Source organism: Gorilla gorilla, chromosome 9 (genome assembly GCF_029281585.2).
Source record: "Gorilla gorilla gorilla isolate KB3781 chromosome 9, NHGRI_mGorGor1-v2.1_pri, whole genome shotgun sequence".
Classification (NCBI taxonomy): Eukaryota; Metazoa; Chordata; class Mammalia; order Primates; family Hominidae; genus Gorilla; species Gorilla gorilla.
The window spans coordinates 91,708,001-91,735,798 of record NC_073233.2 but is presented as its reverse complement, the minus strand read 5'-3'; the positions used below and the strand labels follow the sequence as shown (position 1 = coordinate 91,735,798).

Below are 27,798 nucleotides of genomic sequence, written 5' to 3'. Positions count from 1 at the left end.
GCGTGTAGTGGTATCTCATTATTGTTATAATTTGCATTTCTCTGATGATATATGATGTGAGGCTTCATGTGCTTATTTGTCATCTGTTTATCTTCTTTGATGAGGTGTCTGAGGTTCTGTGGCCCATTTTTAGTTGAGTTGTTTGTCAGTTTTAGGAGATTTTGTTTGTTTGTTGAGTTTTAGGAGTTCTTTGTATATTTTTAATAATAGTTCTTTATCTGACATGTCTTTTGTAATTATTTTCTCTCAGTATTTAGCTTGTCATTTCATTCTCTTGACATTGTCTTTCACAGAGCAGACTGTTTTTATTTTAATAAAATAAAAACTGTCCATATGTTTACATATGTTAAAAACATATGTTCTATTTTAATAAAATAAAAAAGTCCAGCTTATCAATTCTTTCTTTCATGAATCATGCCTTTGGTGTTGTATCTAAACAGTCATCTCAAAACCCAAGGTCATCTAGATTTTCTCCTACAGTATCTCCAAGGAATTTATAGTTTTGTGTTTTGTATTTTGGTTTGTGATCAATTTTGAGTTTATTTTTGTTCAGGGTATAATGTCTGTGTCTACCTATTTTTTTCTGCTTTGCATGTGGGTGTCCAGTTGTTCTAGCACCATGTTTGTCTCCTCTTTCACCAATATCATACTGTCTTGATTACTATAGCTTTACAGAAAATTTTGAAGCTAGGTAGTGTTATCCTCCAAATTTGTTTTTTCTTTCAATATTTGTTTGCTATTTGGGGTCTTTTGCCTCTCCATATAAAGTTCACAAAATAACTTGCTAGGATTTTGATTGGGATTGCACTAAATCTACAAATTAAGTTGGAAAGAACTAACATGTTGACAATATTGAGTATTTCTAGGTCTCCATTTACATGGACTATCTCTCCATTTATTTAGTTCTTTGATTTCTTGCATCAGAGTTTTGTAGTTTTTTTCATATAGATCTTGTACATATTTTGTTAGCTTTATAACTAAGTATGTCATTTTCAGGGGTGCTAATATAAATGGCATTATATTTGTAATTTCAGTTTTTGCTTTTTCATCATTAGCATATAGGAAATTAATTGGCTTTTGTGTACTAACCCTTTATTCTACAACCTTGCTCTAATTGCTTATTAGTTCCAGGAGTTTTTTGTCAGTTATCTTGGATTTTATACAAAGAGTTTTATGTTATCTGTGAACAAAGACAGTTTTATTTCTTCCTTCCTAATATATATGCTTTTAATTTCCTTTTCTTGTCTGATTGTATTAACTAGAACTTGCAGTATGATGACGAAAGGCGGTGGTGAAAGGGAACATCCTTGCCTTGTTTCTGATCTTAGTGGGAAAGCTTCAAGTTTTTTTTTACCATTAGGCATGATATTAGCTGTAGGGATTTTGTAGATATTATTTAATAAGTTGAGGAGTTCCCCTATTCCTAGTTTACTGAAAGTTTTCATTTTCAATGGGTGTTATTAGGTACTTTTTAGATATCAGACACTAACTCACAAAGTAAATAAAATACTCAAGAATCTCAGAGTCAAGTGAGAAAAGCAAGTATGCAAATAAATTTTTATTGTACAAGATTATAACTTTAGTGTTCTGGCTTATAATTTCTAGTTTACTCTTCTAATAAGCCTCTATGTTGTGAAGTTCTTGGGAGCAGAAACCATCTGCTTTATGGTAATAATCCTAGCCACAGTGGAGCCCTCCAGGAGTATAGTACACCCTCAACAGATACTTGTTAAATGGATAAAAAGATAGAGTGTGATAATTAGGATAATCACAATATGAATTTGGTGCAATAGAATCCTAGAGGAACTAGTGTTAGGGAGAGCTGAGGAGACCAAATGTTGTTCAACTATTCATGAGGAATGAGGGAAAGTTTCCTAGGTATATAAAAGAGAGGAAGCCAACTGCTGGCAGAAAGAACTATACATGGAAAGACCAAGGTGAGGGAAAGAGTCCACTTAAAGAAAAGCTAGGAATTCGGAGAAAATCAAGGGGATTTTATGTGATTGGAATTTAGAGTATGTTTGAGGGTTTGTCAGAAGATGAGGCTACACATATTTGTTTAGAGGAAAAATTTTGATGATTCTTCTAAAAATCACTTCCCATTCTTATCAGTGTCCAAAGTTGGCTTTCAGATTTTGCTGTGACTAAAGGAAATAGTTAATGAATAACTTTAAGAATGCCATGTTCAAGAAGAGTTTGGCTAACCTCTGCTGTAAGGGCAGGAGTCTGGGTAGAAAGGGAAAGTAGGTCAGTAAGATCAATGAAATTTCTCAATTGAAAAAGCAAGGATGGGAAGCAATGCTCTTCCTCTTTTTTCCTGATAAAGAAAAGAAGGAATTAGAAAACTCATCAGGGCTGAACTAATTGTTATGTAAAGCCTCCCCTAGAATTAGCAAAAAAACAGAACTTGTAGCTGGTAAAACATTTATACAGGACATTTATACAGGACAACACCTGTGATACCCCCAGAGAAAAGAACAGTTGAATGTTTCTTTTAAAGGAAAGAATTTTTAGAGTTCAACTACAGCTAAAGGTTAGTAAGATGTTTGTATTTCCTTACATATTATCTTTGAAAATGAATTTCAGTAATAGTAATTAATGATGCATTCATGGTAGTCCTTTGTCTTTTTTTTCCACAGTAATTCTTACATACATATCTTAACTACATGAAAACTTCTGAAATTCTATTAATGAGGTTTATGGGAAGCTTTGCCATTTGAATATAAGGCTTTCTGCCCAGGCCCCTGGTAACAGCTCCCAAAACTGCACTGGTATGATTATACTTTTACTTCAAATCCATTTTCTGAAGTGACAGGTCATAGGGATTGAATCAGCCTCAGTGACTCCTTTTGCCCCTCTAGGCAGGTGATGTTCATGTCAGTTTGTGCATTGGCTCAGGTAGCCCCTACCGGAATGTATTAGCTTCCTAGGTCTCAGATAACAAACTACTCAAACTGAGTGTTTAAAACAACAGAAATGTATTGTCTCTCAGTTCTGGAGGCTAGAGTCCAAAATCAAAGTGTTAGAAGGACCTGGTCCCTCTGAAACCTGTAAGGGACTCTCCTTGCCTCTTCCTAGCTTCTGGAGTTTTACCAGCAACCTCGAGTGTTCCTTGGTTTGCAGCTGCACCACTCCAACACTGGCCTCCATCTTCTTATGGCATTCTCCTGGTGTATCTCTGTCTTCACATGGCTGTCTTTTTTTTTTTTTTTTTTTAGAGACGGAGTCTCGCTCTGTCACCCAGACTGGAGTGCAGTGGCACGATCTTGGCTCACTGCAGTCTCCGCCTCTGGGGTTCAAGCAATTCTCTGCCTCAGCCTCCTGAGTAGCTGGGATTACAGGTGCCCGCCACCATGCCCGGCTAATTTTTGTTTTTTTAGCAGAGATAGGGTTTTACCAATTTGGCCAGGCTGGTCTTGAACTCCTGACCTCGTGATCCACCCACCTTGACCTCCCAAAGTGCTGAGATTACAGGCAAGAGCCACCACGCCCCGCCTTTTTTTTTTTTTTTTTTTTTTTTTTTTTTTTTTTTTTGAGACCGAGTTTCACTCTTATTGCTCAGGCTGGAGTGCAATGGCTCCATCTCCACTCACTGCAACCTCTGCCTCCCGAGTTCAAGCAATTTTCCTGCCTCAGCCTCCCGAGTAGCTGGGATTACAGGTGCCTGCCACCACACCCAGCTAATTTTTTTGTATTTTTAGTAGAGAAGAGGTTTCACCATGTTGGCCAAGCTAGTCTCGAACTCCCGACCTCAGGTGATTCACCTGCCTTGGACTCCCAAAGTGCTGGGATTACAGGCGTGAGCCACCCCGCCCAGCCCTGGCTGTCTCCTTATAAGGAGACCCATCAGATTGGATAAGGGACTCATTCTACTCCAGTGTGACCTCTTCTTAACATCTAACATCTGCAACAATCCTTTCCTAACATGTCACATTCTGGGGTATTGGGAGTTAGGACCTCAAAAATTCTTTGTTTTTTTTTTTTTTTTTGAGACGGAGTCTCGCTCTGTCACCCAGGCTGGAGTACAGTGCCGCGGTCTCAGCTCACTGCAAGCTCCACCTCCCAGGTTCACACCATTCTCCTGCCTCAGCCTCCCAAGTAGCTGGGACTACAGGCGCCCGCCACCACACCAGGCTAATTTTTTGTATTTTTCGGTAGAGACGGGGTTTCACCATGTTAGCCAGGATGATCTCGATCTCCTGACCTCGTGATCTGCCCGCCTCGGCCTCCCAAAGTGCTGGGATTACAGATGTGAGCCACCATGCCCGGCCTCAAAATTTCTTTAGGGTTGGAGACACAAAATTCAACACATAACGCAGAGTGTAAACTTTTCAGGGACAGAGAGGTCTTGTATAGCTTTGTATGTGCAAGGCTCAGCCAGGGTCGAGCCCAGTAGCTGCTGTCCAAACCTTGGTTAAATGAATGAAGAAAGTATATGCAAATATTCTGCTCTGTTCTTCTGAGTATTAAGAATTGAATCTCTGTTTGCCCTGTCTAAGAACCTCTTCCTGATCTGGCCTCTGCCTTCATGTCTCCACCGCATCCCTGCTAGAATGGTACATAGTAGTCCAGTGAAAATATTTGCTTTCCTTCAAACACCACATATTCCCTGACTTCCTTAACTTATGCTTTTCCTTATTCGTTAATCATTATCCCACTCCCCATCTCTCTATATCAAATCAGTGCTCTCCTATCTATTAGAAAACTTACCCCGGGCCGGCTGCGGTGGCTCATGACTGTAATCCCAGCACTTTGGGAGGCAGAGAGGGGTGGATCACGAGGTCAAGAAATCAAGACCATCCTGGCTAACACGGTGAAACCCCATCTCTACTAAAAATACAAAAAATTAGCTGGGAGTGGTGGCACATGCCTGTAATCCCAGCTACTTGGGAGGCTGAGACAGGAGAATCGCTTGAACCCTGGAAGCGGAGGTTTCAGTGAGCTGGGACCACGCCACTGCACTCCAGCCTGGGTGACAGAGTTAGACTCTGTCTCAAGGAAAAAAAAAAACACACACACACACACACTTACCCCAAATGTTACGGATGAATGAATGTTATTATAATTAGTTATTTTTACTTACCTCCCTGTCCCCCTAGGATGAGAGCCCATTAAGTCAGGAACTAACTTGTATTTATAGTTATATTTCCAGCGCCAAGCACAGCACCAGAAGTGTATTTACCTTGAAACCCTAGGCCCTTCAATTACATGGACCTCTTCAAGCTCTTGTACCTTGTGTGCTAGACATTTTGCTGGGTACTGGAGACACAAAGTCCAGGGGAAAGGGAGTTCATTTACAGTAAGCACATTTTAGATGTCAGGCACTAGCATTCTGGGTAAATAAGAAATTCGTGTTATAAATGTAATATTTTATGCTTTTTTTTAAAAAAAAAAAAAAGGAGCTCCAGATTGTAAAACTTCCAGACCACATAAAACCTGCATCTGCCCTTGCAAAGCACATGCTATGCTGAGAGAAGTAATTCACAAAGCAAATAATTCTGGCCATGTTTTCCTGTGTAATTAAAGTGTTATCTCCTTCAGCAAACCTTCCATAGACCCCCATCCAGAAATTATTTCTTTCTATCCCAGGCCCTCATTAACACTTTTTATGTATCTCTTTTATTACTCTACATTTCGTTTCAAATATCTATCTCTCTATATTTATGTCTTATTTCTTCCTCTAGATTAGAAATTCTATGAGGACCAAGTCGGTCATAATAATCTTCATCTATAACACAATACTTGACAAATGGTGTATGCTCAATAAACATTTGAATGACTATTAAGAGCTTACAATTTTTATTTATTTATTATTTATTAATTTATTATATATATTATTTATTTATTTATATTTCTTTATCTCCCTTATTTATTAATATACTTATTTATTAATATGGTCCAGGCATTTGCATTTATTATCCCATTTAATCCTCACAAAAACCACAATGTAAGTACTACCATTATACCTATTTTGGGATATAAAAACTGAGGTTCAACAAGATGAAGTAAATTGACCAAAGTCTTGTAGCTAATAAATGGCAAATCTCAGTTTTAAACTTAGATGTGTGTCTGAAACCAAAGCTGGGTAATTAACTACTGCAGAGGAATAAGTCATTCTTCAAAAAATTGAATAGATATATTTTTTGTGCATAAAGAATTCCCAGTTGGTAGAGGACAGATACGTATATATCTATATCTATTTTTAAGTGATAGTGCTATAATGCCCCCATATAAAATGCTCTGGGAACACCGCCCAGGAGATGGCTAAATGTGCCTGTGGAATTGTTGAAGGATAAACTTGTTCATCTGGAGATGGGCATTCCAAACAGAGGAAGAACACACAAATGGCACAGGAGAGTCTGACCATGAGGGCCACACAAGAATGTATGCATAATTGATAGGCATAGTGCCAGAAGGAATGTATTGGAAGTTGAGACTGAAGAAGTCCATGGAGCCCAAATTAATAGTTACTTCATATTGTTGGGAGAATCCTAGTTAGAGATCCCTGGCAGAGATGTCATGGGCCTGAACTAAGGCAACAATACTAAGATGACGTGAGAGGCATTTCTGAATTAAAGATGACTGCATTTGTTGGATGATTGGAAGTACTAGATGAGCAGTAGAGAAGAAAATGCAGAACTTTCTGATTTGAAAATTGGGCGGACACCATTAACCCAGATAAGGAACAAAAGGGAGAAAAAAAATTCTGGGAGAAAATAATGATTTCATTCTGGAGCAACTGAATAGAAATTTGGAGTAGAGAAGACTGATCTGAGCTAGAGATATGAATTAGTGGATTATCAATATAGCAAAGGATAAGACCACCTATTTATTAATTTATTCAAAAAATATCTGTACCAGGCACTAATCTGTGCCTAATCTGTACCAGGCACTAGACTAGATGCTAGAGGCCCAAGGGGGTTGTAGTTCTCATAGAGATTGCATTCTAGTGAGAGATGGGCAACAAGCAAACAAACAAACACAGTTAATTTACTGTAAGATAAGTATCCTTACAAGATGCCGTGATTTAAAAAAAAAAAAAAAAAAAGGTGTGGGGGACTAGTTTAGATGGAGTGGTCACAGACCACAATTTAAACTGAGACCTAGAGAGACAAAGGACCCCTCCAAGAAAGAGCTAGAGGAAAGGAAAAAGAGGAGAATTAAGTTTCTCCATCACACCAACCACACTTCAAGTGCTTACTGACACATATGACTGGTAGCTATGATATTGGGCAAACAGATACATAGAACATTTCCCAAAATTTCAATTACGGAAATAAAGAGAGGAACGTTTATAATGTCAAAAGCTGAAGGGCCAAGTTGGAGAGGGCCTAACAATAGAGCCATTTCTGTTCTCTCCACTTTCTTGAAGGTGAGTACTAAATATTTATTAAATCATCAAGTGGACTTGTGGTTTTAGAAATGGGAACGCCCCACTTCTGATTTTCATTAAACAAGCATGTGAAATGCTAGAGCTGGAAGGGATCGTGGCGATTCTGGTTTGCCTTTTTCACCCCTCCCCTAGTTATATAATATGGAAACTTGTTCAGAGGCTGTTTTCAAGGACACTCAGGCATTAATATTGGAGTCAGGACTAGAAAACAGGCCTCAGCCTAAAGTTTTTTCTACAATAATATGGATATATCCAAATCAGAGTTAAGACAAAACATGAAATACTTGAACCCAATTATTTCACTTTAATTCAAGCCATTTTCCCCATATCACACTAATTGTAGAGGATTTGAACATTTGATAATTAATTGGAGTTTCATAATACCATAATGCTTCAACTCGAAAGACATTTTAAAAAATCTTTCATAAAGTGTACTTTGCCTTCAGGAAGAATATGCAGAGTTTTTTTCTCTAATCCTATTTTTGAATATTAGTTTTGCTAATGCCCCAGCTTCATAATAGTTTCAGACATTATTTCACCAGTCATGAGAGCTTGAGAACAAATGACACAACCATGAAAAATAACTCTGTACAACAGATATTTACTTTTTTACTTTTATTTAGTTTAACAAGATTGCTAAAATTATTCCTGTTATAATTATCAAAAAATATTCCTTTTATAATTAACTTATCTTTAAAACTTCAAAATGCAACAGGGAGCAAAAGCAAATTGTTGTTATTATGGATAGTATATAACTTAAAAAATAAGTTGGCAACCAAAACATTATGAAATAAAAGAAAAAGAGGGGTAATCCTTTTTTTTTTTTTTTTTTTTTTTTTTGCTTTGGAGATAAAGTAATGATTAGAAGGTATGGTTATGAAAAGTGAGAACGTATGTGGAGCAACATAAAATTGGTTCTTTGTTTATTTTCTTGAGAAATTTAGACAAAAACAAATTGAGGTGGAACTTGGTTATTAGATTATCATGTTTGATATGTGGATAAGAAAGTACTCCAAATATTTTTAAATCAAACTAATTGATCTATAGTTGATTTATGTTGCGAGAAGAAAATTTTTTTTTTTTTTTAATTTTTCAAAGTCTTCCTTTTATTCAGCCAACATTTTAGTAAGTACCCTTTTTTTTTACCAAGCACTGCTCTGGGAGCTTGGGACATGGGGTAGAAAGGACGGCATCATTGTCCTCATTGTCCTTCAGCTTAGCTGCAAGGCAGGTGAAGGATGCTTATAGTATGGTTGATTTTTGCTGGGCTCTATGAAGGATCAGAGGGTGCTAAGGAGGCACAGAGAAAGAGCTTCTAACTTGGGTATTTTACTGTTCCAGGGTTGCCACTCAAGTACCTACAGAACAAACGGGTGTAGCTGGAAACTGTGGCAAACTGAAAGCATGTAGGCACAGAGTAAGTAGCTAGAGCTGATTTTTTTCAGGAAAGGCCACAAATCCCAACTTTTATGAGCTCCTCTTTTAAATGCTGTAAATGTTTTTTTTTTTTTATTTTTTTTTTATTTTTTATTGATCATTCTTGGGTGTTTCTTGCAGAGGGGGATTTGGCAGGGTCACAGGACAATAGTGGAGGGAAGGTCAGCAGATAAACAAGTGAAAAAAGTTCTCTGGTTTTCCTAGGCAGAGGACCTTGCGGCCCTCCGCAGTGTTTGTGTCCCTGGGTACTTGAGATTAGGGAGTGGTGATGACTCTTAACGAGCATGCTGCCTTCAAGCATCTGGTTAACAAAGCACATCTTGCACCGCCCTTAATCCATTCAACTCTGAGTGGATACAGCACATGTTTCAGAGAGCACAGGGTTGGGGGTAAGGTCACAGATCAACAGGATCCCAAGGCAGAAGAATTTTTCTTAGTACAGAACAAAACGAAGTCTCCCATGTCTACCTCTTTCTACACAGACACGGCAACCATCCGATTTCCCAATCTTTTCCCCACCTTTCTCCCCTTTCTATTCCACAAAACCGCCATTGTCTTCATGGCCCGTTCTCAATGAGCTGTTGGGTACACCTCCCAGACGGGGTGGTGGCCGGGCAGAGGGGCTCCTCACTTCCCAGTAGGGGCGGCCGGGCAGAGGCACCCCTCACCTCCCGGACGGGGTGGCTGGCCGGGCGGGGTGCTGACCTCCCCACCTCCCTCCCGGACGGGGCGGCTGGCCGGGCAGAGGGGCTCCTCACTTCCCAGTAGGGGCGGCCAGGCAGAGGCGCCCCTCACCTCCCGGATGGGTCGGCTGGCCGGGCGGGGGGCTGACCCCCCCACCTCCCTCCCGGACGGAGCAGCTGGCCGGGCAGAGGGGCTCCTCACTTCCCAGTAGGGGCGGCCGGGCAGAGGCGCCCCTCACCTCCTGGACAGGGCGGCTGGCCGGGCGGGGGGCTGACCCCCCCACCTCCCTCCCGGACGAGGTGGCTGCCAGACGGAGACGCTCCTTACTTCCCAGACGGGGTGGCTGCTGGGCGGAGGGGCTCCTCACTTCTCAGACGGGGCGGTTGCCAGGCAGAGGGTCTCCTCACTTCTCAGACGGGGCGGCCGGGCAGAGACGCTCCTCACATCCCGGACGGGGTGGCAGGGTAGAGGTGCTCCCCACATCTCAGACGATGGGCGGCCGGGCAGAGACGCTCCTCACTTCCCAGATGTGATGGCGGCCGGGAAGAGGCGCTCCTCACTTCCTAGATGGGATGGCGGCCGGGCAGAGACGCTCCTCCCTTTCCAGACTGGGCAGCCAGGCAGAGGGGCTCCTCACATCCCAGACGATGGGCGGCCAGGCGGAGACGCTCCTCGCTTCCCAGACGGGGGGGCGGCCGGGCAGAGGCTGCAATCTCGGCTCTTTGGGAGGCCAAGGCAGGCGGCTGGGAGGTGGTTGTAGCGAGCCGAGATCACGCCACTGCACTCCAGCCTGGGCGCCATTGAGCACTGAGTTAATGACACTCCGTCTGCAATCCTGGCACCTCGGGGGGCCGAGGCTGGCAGATCACTCGCGGTTAGGAGCTGGAAACCAGCCCGGCCGACACAGCAAAACCCCATCTCCACCAAAAAAATACGAAAACCAGTCAGGCCTGGCGGCGCGCGCCTGCAATCGCAGGCACTCGGCAGGCTGAGGCAGGAGAATCAGGCAGGGAGGTTGCAGTGAGCTGAGATGGCAGCAGTACCGTCCGGCTTTGGCTCGGCATCAGAGGGAGACCGTGGAAAGAGAGGGAGAGGGAGACCGTGGGGAGAGGGAGAGGGAGAGGGAGAGCAGAAAATTTTTTAATTTGTCTGATTGATTCCATTTACCAAGGTTGTTATATGTAGTCTCAGATGTGTGCCTAATTCTAAGATTTACTCCAGAGAAGAGAAGGAAAAGAGTTTTACAAAGAACTCAGACAGATCTTATCAGTTAAATCCAAGACCTTATGTTACAGCCTCAATCAAAGCCCCTCACTTTGCAGCAGAAGTGTCTTTAGAGACCTTTAGAATTATTAATTAACCTCATTGCAGGCAAACTTGGGGGGCTGTAGAAACAGAACAATGTAACATAAACACTTAAGGCTTACAAATAGAAGTTATTGCATTCACAAAGTCTCCCCTGAGTACGCAAACATTCAATGTCTTCACATTATCCAAGTATAAAGTCTGAATTCCTTAGGTTGGCATCCATGTTCCTTCCCAGTCTGCCTCAGTCTTCTAGTTTTCCTTGAGGCCAATCCTGCACATTATTCAAACTGGGATACTCACTATTCTCCAAATACATCTTGCATATCTCCGCTCTGGCCCTAGGCTCATGCTATGTACTGAAATACCCTCTACTTTCCTTTCCACTTTCCTAATTTCTACCCATCTGTCAAGATCTAGTTCAGATTGTACATTCTATATGACTTAATATTTGTTCTTTAACACAGAGATCTTTCATCCACAATACCCATTTGGTACTTAACATATGTGGCTTTACAATGTTGATTTATTACTTTATGTGTGACTATTTGCCTTTCAAAGGTCATAACTTTCTAGAGGGAAAGGAAATGAGTTAGCATTTACCGAGCACTTGCTGTGTGATTCTGGTATTTTTATGTTATTTCAATTCATCTTCACAATGCCAGAAAGTAGATATTACTGTTCACAATTTATAGCCAAAAAAGCAAGACCTCGAGAAACTACACCAAGGTTACTCAAGTATTTATTGGTAGGATTATGATTCAAGCCTAGATCTATGTAGCTCCAATGCCCATAGTCTTTCCCAATATCACAGTATCCCATACCATCCCCCTCTAGTAGGGTTGTTTTATCCCACACAGTACCAACCACAGTATGTTTAGTATAAACTCTGTATCAGTGTGGTTATTATTTTGCTGAAGTCAGCCTGCTCTATATTGTATATTTAATGCATAGATCCCCCCTTATGATGACAGATTTCTTTCTATTATTTTAATAACATGTCCTCAAATAGCAGTTCAACAAAACCCTCTATCTTTGTGTATCTGTATGATGCCCAATAATCTGTTTGACTGATTATTTGGCTAACTGACCAAATTAACTATTTAAATATGAGGCACACATTATACTGCATCCTTCTGAGGAGCTAGCTCATTTAGATATAAGAAGGTTGTAATCAACCAGCAGCTTTGAAGCTTCTGTTGTTGTCTTCCATGTCAGCACCTTTGGTATGCCCCTCTCTTCACAAGTTTCCTAATACATGTCTTCTCATTCTACTAAAAAAATCTTTTTGATCTCCTACAGGTATCTCCTCTTTTTAATAACATTGTTCACGTGAACGCAGTTGCATTTAATAGAGAAATGAAGGAAAAAGGATTCAGGAAGACTAGCTGTAGACTTCCCATATGACTTCCAAGGGTAATAGACCCTTTTTGGGTTGTCGTTATGCTAGATCTGGGCCTTCCATCTACAGTCTCTGGAACTCAGTTTTTGTCAGTGTATCCAGGAGTAATCAAGCTTATATGCTGTAATACCATGTTTTTAATATATGATGCAAAATGTAACTACTCAAGATACCAGAATGTGCTATAACTAGCACATTGCTCTCAATAGGAAAAACACTAGGATAAATTATATTTTAATGAGCTGGAGGCTTGGTGAGCCTGGACTCTGAGAGGGAAATTAGCCACCCAAGTGACCCTAATGACTACTGTCATTGAGCTAGGATGGCCAGATGGGCCCATCTCATATGTTACCCCTACCACCAGGACAGCACATTTATGTTAGCCACCTGCAGCTGGAGCTGGAGATCACCTCGACCTCACAGTGCTGGAGATCTATTGCGAAGATCTTTCTTCTACGACTCAGGTGGACTCTCCCTCCTTTATTCTCCCAATTTATTCAGTTTTATTAATTCTGTTTGCAAGTGTAACTTATTCGACATTCCAACATGCCTTGATTAGTTCCCCAGGCCCTTTTTTTTTTTTTTTTTTTTTTGATACAGACTCTCACTCTGTTGCCTAGGCTAAAGTGCAGTGATGCGATCTTGGCTTACTGCAACTTCCGCCTCCCAGGTTCAAGCAATTCTCGTGCCTCAGCCACCCAAGTAGCTGGGATTACAGACATGCACCACCATGCCCAGCTAATTTTTTTTTTTCAATAGAGATGGATTTTCACCATGTTAGCCAGGCTGGTCTCGAACTTCTGGCCTCTAGTGATCCACCTGCCTTGGCCTCCCAAAGTACTGAGATTACTACAGGCGTGAGCCACCGCCCCTGGCCCCCAGGCCCTTTTTTTACCCTATGAGCCAAAATCAGGATAGATATGTATCCTGGATATTGTTGAAGTGCTAATATTTTTGTACTTTATCCTTTTGTTTGGGGTATAGCCTCACAGGGTCCTAATTTTGCTCAGGTGTCTCTGATCTAATCCCACCACTGGGCTCATACAGTCCTATTCATGCAGCCATCAAATCTAGACACTAACACACTAGCTCATCACTCTTCAGTCTGCTGCTATTCTCAGTACTTGCTTTCTTCTGAGTTTGCATTTCTGCTTCATTTTCAGCCTCTGAAGATTTCTCTTACTTGCAAGCTTAGCCAAGCATTTAAAAGTATTTTATAACTATTTTATTGAGAATTTTTAGCTGCTTTGTAATGAAAGGAGTTTTCAGAATATCTAATATGCCAAATTACTGGAAATAGCATCTCAATATTTAATTTTCTTTAAAACTTCTCAGTTTTCTAGATGCCTTTAGTACATTGTCTTATCGGAATTTCAACACTTCCCCATGAGACAAACATTATTCCCTCCATTACCCAAGCAAGGAACCCGACCTGTAGAGGACAATCCTGGCTTCCCACAGATCCCAAGAGAGCCAGAACTAGAAATCAGTATCATTTTTCCCAACCACTCGCTTTTTTTTTTTCCGTTCATGAAACAATATTTTTGTTTGTATGTCTCTTATATGCTCAGCCTGTACCCGCTCCCAAAATTACACAAAACAAGGACATAAAAGTCCTTTATCTTTGTCTTTCAGGACCATACAGATTCACAGCCTAGATGGATGGGTAAATAAATTAATTTCAGAACAGTAAAGGCAGTGATAGTGGTGTGATCAATGAAAGGACAATGTGGTTTCAAAAAAGTCAGTTCTTCTGGAGGTGAGGGTAGAGGGGACAGCAGAGAGGAGATGGTACCTGGCCTCAGTCTTAAAGGCCAAGTAGGACCTCGTTAGATAGATGAGAATAGCAGGAAAAGGCAGGCATCCTTCTAGCCAAAGCAAACAGCAAACAGCCTGGGCAAAGACAAGGAGGAACAACCTGGGATGAGAAACTGTGGTTGGCAACTCTGTAAGGCTGAAACATGAAGTACAAAGGGGCACAATGAAGTTAGGTGGTGGAGAGGTAGGTGAGGTCAAATAATAGGAAGCTTTGAATGCCTATGTAGAAGTTTAGACCTTATCCTAAAAGGTACACAGATCCTTAGAAGGCTTTTGAGCAAGAGAGAAACATGGTAAGATATGTTCTTTAGAAAGATCAATGAAAACTTATTTATATCTTAATTCCCACTACCCAATACAGCCTCTCACCATGGAGGTTGTAGGATTTGACTGGAGTAACTTCCCAAGCCCCCAGACGCTCAGAGTTCAAGGAATAGCCCACGAATGGCCATGAGAAAGACTTCAGTGTAAGTAGTAATTTTCCTTTTTTTTTTTTTTTTTTTTTTTTTTTTTTTTTTTTTTTTGGAGACAGAGTCTCGCTCTGTCGCCCAGGCTGGAGTGCAGTGGCGCGATCTCAGCTCACTGCAAGCTCTGCCTCCCAGGTTCACGCCATTCTCCTGCCTCAGCCTCCCGAGTACCTGGGACTACAGGCACCCACCACCATGCCCGGCTAATTTTTTGTATTTTTAGTAGAGACGGGTTTTCACCGTGGTCTCAATATCCTGACCTCGTGATCCACCCGCCTCGGCCTCCCAAAGTGCTGGGACTACAAGCGTGAGCCACCGTGCCCGGCCTTTTTTTTTTTTTTTTTTTTTTTTGAGACAGGTTCAAGCGATTCTCCTGCCTCAGCCTCCTGAGTAGCTGGGACTACAGGTGCACGCTACCACACCCAGCTAATTTTTGTATTTTTAGTAGAGATGGGGTTTCACCATGTTGGCCAGGATGGTCTCAATCTCTTGCCCTCATGATCTGCCCGCCTCAGCCTCCCAAAGTGCTGGGATTACAGGCGTGAGCCACCAAGCATGGTGGTAATTTTCCTTTTTGAGTCATGAACGCTCTTAAGCCATCTGCTGTAAAGAGAGAAAGCCTACAGCACCTCCTTTCTCCTCAAAACATCCTGACTAGTTTAGAGGATCCTCTGAGACTCCAGCTGAAGAAGATTATGCTGCTGATGATCTGTCACAGCTTGCAGCAGGTCAGGCTGGCATTTCTCCATTCGCTCAGCATCCAAAGGTTTTATAATTATAAAGACTTTTTATATAATATTAAGAGAAAAATAAAAACTGCATAAATGAATATAGCACATTTCATCTAAGTGATGATGATAAAAGAATAATACCTTTTAAGAAGAAGGCTGGCCGCTCCTTACTCTTGGCTACTTTAGCTTATTGCTCACATGTTTCTGTCATAGCACTTGTCCACTTCCTAGGCTTCTATAAGCGTTTGTTTACATGTGGCTCCTCCTACCCCAGGCTTTTTAATCTTTGTATTCACAGTGCCTAACACAACATAGGTACTCCATAGATGCTTGTCTATTGGAAGTTGGATGGATGGGTAAGGTATATATTTTTAAGTAGCTATCTAACTTTGTTTTTAAAACTGCTGATATTGTGAGTGACCAAATTATGTCTTCTATACATTCCATACTTAAAACATAATATGAAATTAGCTGACAGTGAGCACCTCTTATGTACCAGGTATTGGAGACAAAAAGCAAATGCCAACATATGTCTGTTTTGTATGGGTCTCTGCCCTGAAGTTGCTCACTCTAGCTAGAAAGGGAGTCAAATAAACCAATCCAGTGGAATAAGCATTATGATAGATACATGAAAAGATTGCTAGGTGAAGCACCCAACCCAGCCTAGAGTAGAGAGACTAAGGAGAGTATCAGGGAAAATTTCTAGAAGATTACAATCCCTGAGCTAATTTCAGAATGAGAAATGAGAGATAGAATTTTGTTCCACTGTGAATGTATAATGATGTATAATAATGATTAGTAACAGGGCCCTCAGCAATATGAATTCTGGATGATGAATAAAATAGGAAATCAGAGTCCCCAAATCATTCCAGTATAAAAAGTATTTGAGTTATTTATAAATTGTGTTTATTTATTCAATCATCAGATGTTGACTGAACACTGTTCTATGAGTATTAGGTATACCTAGAAAGTAAACCATGATACCTCACCTCCAGGATATTATGATCTCACTGGGGGCCACAGTGCCCTCACACACAAGACAGTTCTTAGAAATGTGGGCTATTATATTAATCAGACCCAGAGTCATTAGCCTCAGCAGTATGCATGCAAAAGCAGCTAGGCTCAAAATGTTTGAGAATGGTTTATCATGAAGATGATGGGTCTTGAGCAGGTGTAATATAAAAGGAAAAAAAAAGACAAAAGGGAAACAGTAAGATAAAAGGGTATTACAGAATGGGAGAAATTGAAAAGTGAAGAAAAGGATGGGCTAAATGTGGAATATTAAATGACCATGAGTCAAATACCATTCTGAGCACCATGGAAGCGAAAAACATGAAGCAGATGTCAAATGCACCATCAAACTTCTAACAAGGCAGAGTCTCACACTGGCAGTTCATAGCTGGATGCATAACAAACATCTTTAGTTTGACCTGCACCATGCTTTTACCTTTTTTAACCATTGTCATATTTGAATTCTGGGAAATTTATATAAATATCTAGATTCTTGGCTTATCTTTAAAAATTAGAGAATCTGTCAAGATTGCTTGACATTCCTGCTTGGAGCGATTGTCCAGAGTTGAGCAGCAGCAGCCCCCTTTTAGATGAAATGTGTCTTCCAGTTTGCTATATTTCCTTCTCATCCTGCTTTGCCCATTTGTGTTTTGTGATCTGTATCTCTGGAATTTAGATTTTGACATACCTGGTTAAAATCTAGGAAGAGGGAAAGACATTCGTGTAATTAATTATAATATGAAATGGAGACCTAAATCACTGTGGGAGTTTATCCATTCATTTAATACCTATTTCCTGAGTTTCTGCTACCTGCCAGGCATCTTACTATTACTGGGGAAATGCTGGTGCCTGGGTTCTAGGAGTTCACATTTTCTTGAGAAGAAGGTATGAGCAATTATGACACACTGTAAAACATGCTGCAATAGATGCATGTGTGGAAGACACAGTGTGGACCCAAGGAACAAGTTATCATATGTACCTGGGGATTCAGAGAAGTGATGGTTGAACTGAGTTTTAAGGTGGCCTGAGCCAAAACGTAGAGGTATGAAGCAACATGTCAAACTCAGGGAAGCACAGGGACTTTGATGTGGCTGGAACATAGGGTGCCTGGAGACATTTAAGCAGGGTAGTAAGGTGATCTGATTTGTATTTTAGGGAGGAGAATGTATTTGGAAGATTGAAACTGGGATCAAGGAGACTTCAAGTTGGGAGTTTATCCTAAAAGTCAAAACCTGAATTAGAGGGGATGAAGGGGTTGGAGTAGATACCATACCATGACATTCAGAGAGAGAAGAGTGCAAGGCAGCATGGAATGAGGTATTGAACCGTGTGGTTCAAATGATAGGAGCTAAGGGCAGTTAAAGTGAATCTTTGAGTATCAATGGTTTTGGAAACTATATTCTGTAATATATCGTAATCCCTTTTTTAAATTAAGAATCCTCCTCTGGCTTATATATACTTCAATGTATACTACTATACTTTAAATATACTTGAATTTTAGCTTAGTTTTTAAAAATTTTCATTGTTTAAGTTCCCTCTCCATCAAATGGATGAAACACTTAACTTACAGCAAAGAGACTAGCTCTGATGCTTCTGGCTGTGTGAATGTAGACAAGCCGATTTACCTAAGCATCGGTAAAATAGGACTTGTAATACTTTAAAGGGCTTTGATCCTCTAACAGGAAAATATATGTGAAATGCTTTAAAATCTACAGATTGCTGTAATAGGTTATTAGTATACGAAATTTAAATTAGAAAAAATAAATCATTTGAAGTGTGCTTAGGACATTTTATTTGCATTCCATTTTACAAATTTATTTTTTGTCATTTATCTTCACTATTAAAGTAAGTATCATAATTATAATATAAAATTCTGTTTTTAAAAAAGGCATTTAAATCTTCTGAGTTTCAAAAATTCCAAATAATATATTTTAAAAGATTTGTTTTGATAGTTTGAAATAAATGGGGTCCAAGTAAAATAAATAAAATCTACTGTCATGCAAACATTATATGTTTTCTGTTTTAAAGACAGGAAGCAGTATGTCAAAGTGCAAAGGTCACTAACAAAATGCCCCCAGATGGGTAACATAAATGGGTAATGGGCAATGATGTTTCATAATGACTTTTGAAAGCTGTATTCTTCCTGCATAAAGTCACATTGCATATTAAACATGTAAGAATAATCTTTACTTCCATAGGAATCTTACTCTCTCCCATTTTTATTAAAATATGATTCCCTCCATAAAGCTTTCATTTTCCCATTTTTGATAGGAGTATGAGTACAAGAAATACTTTCCTCTTAATTTTATAAGAAGTGCAAATGTGGTACAATGACAGCTTTTTTTTTTTTTTTTTTGTCTGGGAACAGGAGAAAGAGGTTAGGACTGTGGCAAACTAGAGCATGAATGACCCTTCTAAAGAAGCCCATTCTCTAAACCAAGTGTTGCCTCACAGCAAAACTGGGAGCTAGTGTTGATGGAATGCCAGACTTTTTTCATGTGAAGCCACAAATCCATATTTCATGCAAATTTTCCTAATTTTAAACTTGGGCAACTAATTCAAACATTTGTAAATATTATGAGTCAAATTCAGCCTTTGACTTGCTGGTTTGCAATCTCTGGTATATACCATATTCTAGACTTTTGGATTGTGAGACAGAAAATCTATGTCCTTAATCCTGCCTTTGCTACTTACTAAACTCAGTTAAAAGCTTAGACAAGTAGTCTCATTTCACTAATCTAAACATTTGCCCTAATGATTCCTTCATCAGGTTATTTATTTTACTCATAATTTCATTATAAACATTTTTCAAACATAAGGAAAAGTTTAAAAATGTTACAATGAACATCCATGTACTTGTCACCTAGATTCCACTACTAACATTTTCCTATACTTTCTCTATCACATACCTACCCATCTATCCAATCATCAATCTATTTTGCTTTCTGTTCCTGTTTTAAAGTAGTTGCAAAATCAGTATACCTTTCATTTTTTGAGGAATAAATCAAATGATTCACATAAAGCATCAAGCACAATATCTAGCACAGGGACAAATGTCAGAGTCCTAATCACTGTCTTCCCTCCATCTATATGTACTATATAGAGCTTCAGTGTTGTTGGACCCACTAAGAATGTCTATACGTGTGTTTATTCTGGGGAAAGGGGGAGATTTCGACAATAACCTTTTCATGAAAATTCTGTTGGCCTCTACGTTTAAAATGTATCCCCATTTCTCTCTAATCCACCCTCTTATTTAAAAAGCAAAACAAAACAAATAACCTTGAGTAGAAAAACACAAATGTAGGAAGACTTTAGAGTTGGAAAGGAGGCAACAAACTGGCTAGGAAAGGAAGGATACTGTAGTGAGTTCCCAGGACTTTTTCTTTTCTTTTTTTTCTTTTTTTTTTTTTTTGCTTGCTATGTATTTGGACGGAGCACTGGAGAACCTGCAGCCTGGAACCGCCAATAAGTACAGACAAAAACAGCCCCAAGTAAAACCTGCTCCCTTTAGATAAATGACTGGGAAAAACAGGTAGACTAATAGAACCGGAAAACTTTTGATAATACTGACCTACTCTAGCCAAACACCAAAGAAAAAACTGTCCCCTCAACCCTGCAGTGTCAGTAGTGCTATGCCGAGAGCTAGGTTTCTGGCTCTACCAGCGGCAGCCAGAAGAGGCAACTCTAAGATGGCCTTACACTTCTTCCACTAGGCTGTTGTTGGTAGACAGAACAAGAACTGAATTTCCGTCCTCACCTGGCAGCAAATAGGCAGAACAAGGGGGTACGAGGTGGTGCTAGTCGATACTCCACTTTCTAGTGGGGAGCTGAACTTGTACCCTTACCCAGCAGCAACAGGCTGAAATGAGGTGGCGTTAGTTGGCATTCCATTCCCCTACTCCTAATATTGATGGGAACCAGCAAGAAGCTTAACTTCCACCCCTGCACAGTGGCAATGAAGTAGGAGAAAGAAGAAATCAGTACTAGTTGGAAAACCACTCTGCCTGCCAGGATAGTATCAGCAGGGCCCTGTGAGGAGCTGAACTCCTACCCCCATGCAAAGGTAAGGAGAATAAGGTGGTTCAAGGCAGTGCTAGTCAGCACCCCATCTTCTCTCACCGATTGGTGTTAGTGGATCCAAGCGCGGAGCTGAACTTATACTCCCACCTAGTGGCAATGAGGTAGAATGAGAGGAATGCTCTGTGTCTCCCTCCCTGCTGTTTCTGTGATCAAGGGGGGAGCTGAACTGCCATGCCCACCCAGCTGCAAGAGGACTCTATTTTACATCAAAGGAATCATTTACAAATGTAAGTCAGGTCAAATCATTTCCTCACAGGCTCCCCATTTCTATCAGAATAAAAGTCAAAGCTTTTAAAATGATCTACAAGGCCCTGCAGGATGAATGCACCATTGTCTCTCTGATAGTGGTAGGCAGAGTTCTAAGAGGGACCCATGATATCTACCTCCTGGTGTTACTCCCATAATTAAGTTCTTACATAAGAAAAGGGATTTTGCAAGTGTAATTAAGGTTACTAATCAGTTAAGATAGGAAAATTATCTGGGTGGGCCTGGCCTAATCACATAAACCCCTAAGAAGCAAAGAGTTATTCAGCTAGTTGGAGAAGAGGAAGTCAGAGCTTCCAAATGTGAAGAGGATTCAATGTGCCATTAGTTACTTGAAGATAGAGAGAGCCATGGGGTGAGGAATGTGGATGGCCTATAGGAGCTGAGAGAGGCCCCAGTTGATGGCCAGCAAGGAAATGGGTACCTTATTCCTTATGATGGTTAATTTCATGTGTCAGCTTGACTGAGTCATTGAGTGTCCAGCTATTTGGTTAAACATTTTCCTCAGTATGTCTGTGAAGGTATTTCTGGATGAGATGAACATGCAAATCAATAGACTGGGTAAAACAGATTGTTTTCCCCAAGGGGTGTGATCCTCATCTAATCCACTGAAGGCCTGAATAGAATAAAAAAGCATTGAGAGGGTGAATTTGCTGCTTCTTCCTGACTGTCTTCAAGCTGGGACATCAGCAGTCTTCATCTGCCTTCAGGCTTAGCCTCAGCCTACAACTATTTAGTATATATCACTGGCTCTCCTCAGTCTCCAATTTGCCAGCCACAAATCCTGGGCCTTATCAGCCTCCACAACTACATAAGCCAATTCCTTATTATGTATGTGTATATACTATAGGGGTGTGTGTGTGTGTATATATACCATAGGGGTGTGTGTGTGTGCAATCTCATGTTGGCTTTCTCTGAAGAACCCTGACTAATACAATCCTACAACCACAAGAAACTGAATTCTGCCAGGAACCTAAATACATTTGGAAGCAGATTTTTCCACAGAAATTTGCAATAAAGCTCAGCCTGGCTGACACCTTGACTTCAGCATAGGTAGGCAACACAGTCAAGTCCACCCAGACTCCTGACCTACAGAACTGAAAGAGAATAATGGCTGTGGTTTTAACCTGCTAGATTTGTGGTAACTTGTTATTCAGCAATAGAAAATTAAAACAGTGACTTCATTGTTTACCATTCTCCTTTCCTCATTCACTCAGTTCAGCCACAGTGGCCTCCTAGTTCTTCTTTGACAACACCAGGCACCCTTCCATATTAGGATCTCTGTTTGGCTGTTCCTTTCCTCTGGCCAGAATGTTCTTCCTTTTTATAGCGACATGACTAGTTTCCTCACCTCTTCAATTTTTTCTAAAATGTCACCTTCTCAATGCATCCTACCCAGGCCCTCCTCACCACAACCTATCCCTCCTACACTGCTCTGCTTTTTTTTCTCTCCAAAATACTTATTGCCTTCTAACATACTATATAATGAACTTATTTATTGCATCTATTGTTTATTAGTGGTCTACCTTCATTAGATTGTAAGCCCACAAGGACAGGGATATTTGTTTTGTTTGCAAACATTCTGAGCACCTGAAACACCTTCCTGGCACAGCAGGTGTTTACAAAGTATTTTTAGAATGAAATGAGTTAACTCTATGTCACTTTACCTCTGACTTAATGCATTGTTACGTAATTTATTACTTACAGTTCAAGTTGTGAGGTGCACTTTACACCTTTCCTCATAATAAGGCATATATACATAATGCATCATTTTATGCATGGAAATGTGATAGCAAGTAACAAATTCTTTGTGTAGTCATTAGTATAAAATATATGGGATGGCTCTTTCTCATTCTTACATCATTAAGAGCTGGAAAATAGAAGATGAACTGAGATGTTTGGGAGAGGAGGGTGGGTGATACAAATGACAACTTGGTCAAACCTAAGGCTTGCAAAAACACTTTTTAAAACTACTGATACAGAAAATTGAACTAAATGCCTTTTAAGACTTTTTACATTCTATAATTCCATATTATTCTGAGCTCTACACAAACTCAGTGAACTATTGGCTCAAGATTTGATCTCTGACCTTTTTATTGATGATCCTCAAATATGTATTTATAGTCCTCTCTGAAGGCCCATATTCCTATTCTTTGTCTCCAGCTGCTTCAGAACATCTCCACCTGGATATCTCACTATTTCCTGGAACTGAGTATATCAAAATCATACTCATTCTCATGACCCTGGATTCCACTCATTTCTCCTTTTGCTAGTTACTTAGATGCTCTCTCTCCTCTTTTTCCAATGTCTGAGTCATCTCTGGACCTACTGCTTCTCCCTTCAAATTTCCTCTCTCATGTTGCCCTTTTTAAAATTCTCACTGCTGTCACCCTTGTTCAGGCTGTGACTTCCTTACAGCTGGATTCCTAGACAACATCCTAAATGGTTTTCCCACCTCCGATCATATCTGTGCTTTCCTCTCCGTCAGCCCTCCATAGGACCATCTGTTAATTTTCCTAAAACGAATTTAAGTATTCTTAATGTCTCAGAATCTTCTAATGAGCCCCATGGCCTACACAGTAAATTTTAATTAACAGTCAAGCAAACAACAAACCCACAACCTGGCTTGTAAGATCTTTCATGATCTGGGCATTCAACCTTAGTCTCTTCTTCCCAAAAATCCCTCCCTGCTTTTGTGTACATCCGTCATACTGAGTACTACTGTGGTGCTCAATACAAAAAGAGATGTTTTAAACAAAAGAAAAGTAGAAGTAAAAGTAGTTTAAGAAATTTTTTTAGAATGAAGGAGTGATTTTTTGCATGGTATTTTGGTAGTTGTTACAGTGGGGAACTCAAACATCTGTCCTGATATTAGCCTCTTTCTTGATGTGCAAATGTTATCTTAGTTTGAGAAACAATTTTACAAGTAGTGAATTGCTGATATCATATATCCCAATGAAAGTAAAAGCAGCGTAAATCTTAAATGGATCACCCTCTGAGCTGTGTTCTCTATTTCTTTCTGCAGAGAGCCTCGCAAGGTAGTCCTACACAAAGGCTCCACTGGCCTGGGCTTCAACATTGTCGGTGGGGAAGATGGAGAAGGTATTTTTGTGTCCTTCATTCTGGCTGGTGGACCAGCAGACCTAAGTGGGGAGCTCCAGAGAGGAGACCAGATCCTATCGGTGAGTATGTTTCTTTAATCTTTATTCCCTCCATATCTGACGCCATCAATGAAAAAGTCATAACTTTCAATTATGATACCAAAAGCACCTTAATTACAAAGGAAAGTGGATGAGAGCATCACGACTTCTGGTGCATGTCACAATTTTGTTTGTTTTTGTTTTTGTTTCCTTTGAGACAGAATCTCGCTCTGTCTGTTGCCCAGGCTGGAGTGCAGTGGCACGATCTCAGCTCACTGCAACCTCTGCCTCCCGGGTTGAGGTGATTCTCCTGCCTCAGCCTCTTGAGTAGCTGAGATTATAGCTGCCCACCACCACTTCCGACTAATTTTTGTATTTTAAGTAAAGACAGGGTTTCGCCATGTTGTCCAGACTGGTCTCAAACTCCTGACCTCAGGTGATCCACCCACCTCAGCCTCCCAAAGTGCTGGGATTACAGGCATGAGCCATCATGCATGGTCTACATGTCACAGTTTAAATGGTGTTCAGGTGCTTGATGCTTGTTGCACTTACTTCCCTCAAATAAAGGCGAAGGTGCAATGTTTTCTTCTAGATGTTCTGAGACACATTTGCATCCAACAGAACGTTGAGAAGCATGCCTTTTTAAAAATGATATATTACTTATTTTATTTAAAAAAACACTTTTCTCCCAAACTCATAACCACACTCTAAACACTGTACCTTTATAATGTGTATAGTTTGGTGCAAATGTAAAAACAAAAAAATGCATAAGATAATGCTATATAGAGTTTGCTGATGGTACTAAGTTGTAGCAGCGGCACCATTCAACTAAATTCAAGAATTATCAGCAACAATGTATTAAGCACCTTTTTTTTTTACTTTTTTAATAATTTCAACTTTTATTTTAGATTTGGCGGTACACACGATGTTTCTTATATGGGTATATCACGTGATGCTGAGGTTGAGCATACAATTGATCCCATTACCCAGATAGTGAGCGTAGTACCCAGTAGTTTTTCAATCATTTCCCTTTTCCTTCCCTCCCCACTCTAGGAGTCCCCAGTGCCTATTGTTGCTATTTTTATGTCCATGAGTATCCAGTATTTCGCTCCCACTTATAAGTAAGAACATGTGGTATTTGGCTTTCTGTTCCTGTGTTAATTTGCTTAGGATAATAGCCTCCAGTGGCATCTGCATTGGTGCAAAGGGCATTATTTTGTAAGTAATTTTCAAGGGTACTTTACTGAGATGAGATTGACATAGAAAAAGTTGTACATACTTATGACGAATTTGGAGATATGTATGCACGCATGAAACCATCACCACGATCTATGCCATAACACAGCCATCACTCCAAAAGTTTTCTCCTGTTCTCTTCTTTTTTTATTATTATTTTCCTTTTGTGATAAGAACAATTAACATAAGATCTACCCTCTTAGCAAATATTTAAGCAAGCGGTATTGGTGACTATAGGCACACATTGTTCAATGGACCTCTGACTTATCTTGCATAACTATTATTTATTCTTCTCACAATCACTCTGAAAGGTACTGCCTCATGTTCAAATGAAGATAAACTTCCAGCTTGTCAAAGTTTACCTAACTACAGAGAGTCAGAGCTGGGATTTAAATATTCCATTTTAATGCCCATTACACCTACCATATCCCTTCCCTCCCTCTTTTCATTCTTCCATCTCATTGCCACTTTCTCCCTTCCTTCTAATTTTCCTTTCCTCTTCCTTTCTTTCCCTGTTTCCTTTAACTTATTCAAATATTTATTGACTGTCTCCTTCTACTATGTCAGGCTTCCTCCTTAGTATGATAGGGTAAATCCATTGTGAGTGTTCCTGCCTATATTTTAATTTTACTAATCATGAAAATAATAACGGAGGGTTACATAAGGAGCCAGTACTTATGGCTGATATTATGGTTCATAGTTCATAACTAAACAAAGCACTTAGTTTGTGGTTTTCATTGTGCATTTAGAAAAATTTGTTTTCATTTTATGGCTGTGATTTATAAATAGAATCTTATAATTGACCTTATATTTGTTAGCCACCATTCCAACCCTTCAAAAAATGGGAAAATCTCTCTCTCTCTTTCTCTCTCTGACATACACACACACACACACAGTTTACCTGAATAACATCATACAGTCAGTTGACTTTAGTAAGGTGTCCGGAAGTTTGCATGAATAGCCTTGTCATATGTGTCACTGTGGTCCTCTCACATATGAAGGCCTCTGCCTACTCATCAGGTGCAGTTCTCTGGAAGGATGTTGAGTATGGGAGATACAGTTTATGGTCCGACACCAGGACTTTGTTCTGCCATCCAAGAGCTGAGCATCATTCCTTAAACTACTTCCCTTACCTACTTCTTCAGTACTTTCATGATATATAAGATATAACTGGCAGCTATCAAACCTTATTGTCCATATACGTTTACATGTCTGTCTTTCTGTACTAGATGGTAAGGTCTCTGAAAACAAATTCTCTATCTTATATGATTTTATATCCTCAATATTTAGCACAATGCCTGGCACATAGCAGTCTCCCAAAAAAGAAGTGTTTATGGAATGAAAAAGTGTTGAATAAATATGGTGGCACATTAAGAAGTCACTATAGCCTGAAAGATTGATTCTAAAATTCTACCTAAAGCATACTAACGTATCTTCATCATCCTGGCTTACATTCTGTATACTTGCGGACCACTTTGTCATTTCATTACAATCAGCATTCATATCGTCATTAAATGTTCCCAGACACAAAGCACTGTCACATGCATTAATTCTAGAGATCCTCTAAGGCATTCTAAGTGGCAGGATAGGTTATTATTATTACTCCCATTTTCCAGATCAGAAGAAAAGAGATTTGGAGAGGCTAAATGATCTGTCTACGTCTCCACAGCTACTGACTATAAAGCTGAACTCAAGTCAGTGTTCTTTCTCCTCTCAGCACAGTTTCTTCTCAAAATATTGTCAACAGTCTCTATGGCACATCTTCTTGGTGCACACCGCACTGTGTGCACATCACATTCGGGAACACATAAAGCAATAAAGAACTAATACTTACATGGTACTTTTGAGTCAGTCACTATCATAAATAATTTAGTCTTCCAACAACACTATGCCTTGTTATGTTCATTTTAAGGATAAAGAAATTGAGCTACAGAGATGGCATTAGACTCTCTAACTCTGTTTGAATAAAAAATCCACCAAGCCATAGGCTTTATTCATTTTAACCTCCATACATGTGAGAGAAAAAAGGTGATCTAGTAATACTCTATGGCTTGACAAAGAAAACTCGCAAGTATTTCTGCTTCAAAAATAGATTTATCCATTTAAATATTATTACCAGGACCACACAGTAAATAAGGCAACCAATCAGAATTATAGTCGTCTTAGATATTATAATTCACAGAATATAACAACAATCTTTGAAGTTCACACAGCATATCCGTTTTTATGTATAACATTTGCAAATACATATGATGAGGAAAATATTATCTGCTTTTTTCAGTTGAGAAAGAAGAGGGAACATTTCTCCTTAGTATATCAAAATGTATTTCACCTATAGCTAGCTAGAAAATGGCTAGCTTCTGGAAACCATCATTCTCAGCAAACTATCGCAAGGACAGAAAACCAAACACGGCATGTTCTCACTCATAGGTGGGAATTGAACAATGAGAACACTTGGACACAGGATGGCGAACATCACACACCCAGGCCTGTCGTATGGGGGGGCAAGGGGGGAGGGATAGCATTAGGGGATATACCTAATGTAAATGACGAGTTAATGGGTGCAGCACACCAACATGGCACATGTTTACATATGTAACAAACCTGCATGTTGTGCACATGTACCCTAGAACTTAAAGTATAATAATAAAAATAAATAAATAAAAAAGAAAATGGCTAGCTTCAAGGTTCACTATTGGAATTTAATTGCTTAACATTGAGAGAAAAGAACAGTCTTGAGAAGCTCAAACATTACAATGTGGAAAGCAAAATGGCACAGAAGAATTACTAATAATGGAATATGGAAGATAAAATATTTTCATCTATAACT

The 27,798-nt window shown here is 39.9% G+C and overlaps 1 protein-coding gene across 18 annotated transcripts in view; it reads left to right on the top strand.

Annotated features, from left to right (window-relative positions):
- Positions 1–27,798, top strand: part of DLG2 (discs large MAGUK scaffold protein 2) — a 2,193,106-nt gene that overhangs the window by 1,793,821 nt on the left and 371,487 nt on the right. For all 18 annotated transcript variants that reach the window (XM_055355576.2, XM_055355573.2, XM_055355572.2 and 15 more), the window contains one exon: positions 23,618–23,774. In XM_055355576.2, coding sequence (XP_055211551.2) covers positions 23,618–23,774 — 157 coding nt within the window. The remainder of the gene's footprint in view (positions 1–23,617; positions 23,775–27,798) is intronic.